The sequence below is a fragment of the Parus major genome, chromosome 9, assembly GCF_001522545.3.
Source record: "Parus major isolate Abel chromosome 9, Parus_major1.1, whole genome shotgun sequence".
NCBI classification, from domain to species: domain Eukaryota; kingdom Metazoa; phylum Chordata; class Aves; order Passeriformes; family Paridae; genus Parus; species Parus major.
The window spans coordinates 23,349,424-23,353,080 of record NC_031778.1 but is presented as its reverse complement, the minus strand read 5'-3'; the positions used below and the strand labels follow the sequence as shown (position 1 = coordinate 23,353,080).

The 3,657-nt window shown below is 47.4% G+C and overlaps 1 protein-coding gene across 1 annotated transcript in view; it reads right to left on the bottom strand.

The window, feature by feature from the left end:
• PPM1L (protein phosphatase, Mg2+/Mn2+ dependent 1L) overlaps nucleotides 1-3,657 on the bottom strand; it is a 60,117-nt gene that overhangs the window by 2,227 nt on the left and 54,233 nt on the right. The window contains exon 4 of the mRNA XM_015637336.2: nucleotides 1,013-1,174. Coding sequence (XP_015492822.1) covers nucleotides 1,013-1,174 — 162 coding nt within the window. The remainder of the gene's footprint in view (nucleotides 1-1,012; nucleotides 1,175-3,657) is intronic.

Here is a 3,657-nt window from a genome sequence, read left to right as displayed (position 1 = left end):
CCAGGAATGGCTCTGCCTTCCCCCACAGAAACCCTCCAGCTTCTGGAACAGCACAGCAATTCCTGCTCCACACAATTCCTCAGGAATCCCCTTGGAATTTTGCAGCAGAGAAGAGTGAGGGCAAACCTTGACACCCCTGTGTTTGTGAGGACAGGTGATTATGAGAGGAAGGGACAGTATTTACACTGATAACCTGCTTCAGAATGTTTTATACTCATGGAAAAACTGGTGATTCCCATTTTGGAGGGGAGAGAGGTCCTGCACTGCTGGGACAATGCTCACTGGAGGGTTAACATCAACCACAGGAACTTCTTTTCTCCCCCAGAGAATTTGCTGCTGCTGTGGGAGCCAAACCAGGAATGGATTCCAAAAAGATTCTGAGAAATCCAAGGAGAAGTGGCTGTTAAACCTGATGATCCCAGTGTAAATTCCAGCCCAGGAGGTGGCTAAAGTGACAAGTAATGAAAACAAGGAAGATTTACTGCGGGAATGTTTCTTCCCCTCTACTCCTGCCATGATTTCCATGTTTGTGCTCGTTACATGGGAATAAAAACCAGCTTGGATGAAGTAGATTCACACTCTGCTGATCTTAGCCCTAAACCTCCCTCAGGCTCAGACCAGGCCTATCAAAGCCAGGCTTTGGGCAGGGCTGGGGCTGAAGCTCCTGGGATGCTCCTGGTTATCCATGTGGAGATGCCAAGGGATGGTCACTGGGCTGTTGGAGGCTTCTCTCCCTACCCCAACCAGCTGCTTAAGGGGTGGATCATCTACTGCCACCTCTGCCTGTGACATCCCACTGGAATTTTGGGTGGAAAATGGGAGATTTGATCTGCTGCCACTGATGTGGGCCAGAGATTTCAGCCACTTCTGTCTGTGACATCCCACTGGAATTTTGGGTGGAAAACAGGAGATCTGATCTGCTTGTGCCACCTCAGCCGGGCACTTCCCGCCCTCTCCTGGGAGAAATGTCAGTTTTAGCAACAAATAAAAGATGAACCTTCCAACAACTCACCAGCTCTCTTGATCCTCTTCCTCTCCTTCAGCTGGTAGGGTTTGTGGTCGTGGGACAGGGGGATGGCGTTGCCGTCCTTGTCGCAGAGGACGCCGCGGGAGTCGCCCACGTTGGCCACGGTCAGCTCCTTGTCGGACAGGAGGGCGATCAGACACGTGGTGCCTGCAGGAACAGCAGGGGTGGGAGGCAAAAAACCCCAGGGGGGTGTAAAGAGATATTCCTGGACTGCAGGAAAATGTCCTTCCTGGCACAGAATCCCAGGATTGTTGAGTTGGGAGTTGCCAGGATCACAGTGCTGGCTGTGACCCTCCGAGCCCGCGGTGGCTCTCCCTTCAGAGAGGCTGGAATTTCCCATTTCCCTTCCCTGTTTCTCCTCTCCACTTCCCATTCCCCTCGTTCCTGCCCCTCTCACCCAAAACCAGCAGGACCCCAGCAAATATCAGCTAAAAAATCCCCATTTTGGGGCTGACCTGGCTCTGGATGCAATCCCTAAATATCATTATCTCTGTATCGATAGCTCCCAGGACTGCTTGACAGCAGGGAAGACACGGAAAAAGAAAGGAAAAAATGAATTCCATCTCTTTTTTTGTTGTTGTTGTTGTGCAATAATGAAATTCAATTTCTCCAGGACTCCTGGGGAAGAAAGGCCATCCATTAAGGGAAAAAAAAACCATTTCCCACAGGACAAAACCACTTCCAGAACTTCCCAGCAGGCTGGAATTCCCTGGGCCACTGGAATTAAATGCCAAAATGCCTTAAAATAACCAAAATTTGCCACAGATCAGGCACTGACCACCTCAGATATAAATCAAGGGAATGGGATTAAGAGCCAGCAAAGCTTTGCTGGGAGAAAATATTCTTGCACAAAATTACCCCAGCCTTAGCTAGGCAAGAATGCCACTTTTTAAACTAAAGGATTTAGAGATTAGGAGAGGATTTGTCCCCATCTGTCACTTTTGGCCTCCTTTCATTTTTTAAAGCTTCCTTACTCAAACCTCACGAAAAATCTTGCCAGCATTTCCAGACAAACTCATTTTATTTGCAGCTCTGATGGATTGATTTCCTAAAGGGAAAAGATTCCCAAAAAAGATTCACTTTGGGATGTGGAGTCCATCATTTATTAACACTGGATGTTGCCAGAAAAGCCAGATTAACACCCCAAATTGTGCCAAACCCAGAGCACTCGAGCTTTGTTCTGGCAAATGGATGCAGCTGAACTCGACCCACTTTGGGAAACATCCCTGGGGAGAAAGGAGGTGCTGAGGGTGCAAAATGGTCCTTCCAAGAGGGATGGAGAAGGTTTCCTGGCTGGAAAAGGTGTGGAAACCTTCCCTGTGCACCACACCCCGCTAAAATCAGCGACTTGGATCCCTTCAAACATCTCCTTTTCCAGATTCCCTGGCTGGCACCTGCTGGAATCCCAAATCTCATCGTTCTTCCCGACATGAAACCCCTGGCAACGCTCCAGGGTGGCTTTGGGTGATCCCTCACATCATCCCCTGCCAGACAAGACTGCATTTTCTCCCCTTTCATCACCATCACTTCTATTTTTGCCTATTTTGGAGGATTGTTCCTTTTGTTTTTTATGCCCCACCAGCAGCTCGAGTTCCTCATTGAGTTGATTTTGCTGTGGAAACAAAAGCCAAAAAAAAAAAGGGGAAAATGCCACCAGCAAGGGCTGGAGCAGCCAGGATCACCAGCAGCTGCTGTAATTATATTTAAGTGCCCATTTTCAGTGCTTTGCTCACAATCAGCTCTCACTTCAAGGGCAGGGAGAGCCATTTCTGCCTCCCTCAGAAATAAGGGACACAATTAGGAGGGAGAGGGGGCTCCACTGCTGTGTTTCCATCTCTGGAGGTGCCTCCACCTGCTTGGGAAGTTGGAATTTTGGGGTTTCATTTACAGCTCTGCTGCTGGGAATTTTCTAAACTGGTTATTAAGGAGCTTCTCATTTCCACATGGTTTTTGTTGGATGAGATAAATCCCCAAATATGTGTTTCAAGCAGTTTTAATCTTTATTTTCGCCGTACAAACACGGAGATTTCCATAAAGGAAAAAGCTTTTTTCATTTTTTCTGACAGGAACCAGCAATTTCCCTGCATTTTCTCCTCCCTTAAAAACTCCTGTAAATGAAAATAAGTTTGGAGAGGACCAAACTAAGGGGAAAAAAAATTTACAGGATTCATCAGAGTGGGAAATTCTGTGCGAGAAAAGATCAACAGAAAGCAACAACTTTTGGAGCTCATTTTTTATGTATCATTAAAAGCAGGCCAGATGTGATGAAAGAAATATTCTGCAGCCTCATTTTACCTCTGCTGGCCTTTGAGAAGCCACAAGCCAGGCTCCTTGTGTGAGGTGTATTTTGCAAAAGGATCCAAAAGCTGGAAGGCATTTCTGACTGCCTGCAAACAAAAAAGCTACAAAAAGCATTGGATCTGGAAACCCTGAGTTCAGGGTTGAAAAAGCCTCCAAAATCTCCTGGGTTTGGCTGCCCACGGCCTCGTGTCACCTTGAAAATCGGGTTTTGTGCCTCTCAGCTGGGAAAACACAAAAATCAGTTGTTTGTGATGGAGAAAAGAGCAAAAATCAGGTGGCACAGGGGGAGATGGATGAGCATTGAATGGAGATCAGCGATGGGCAGAGCA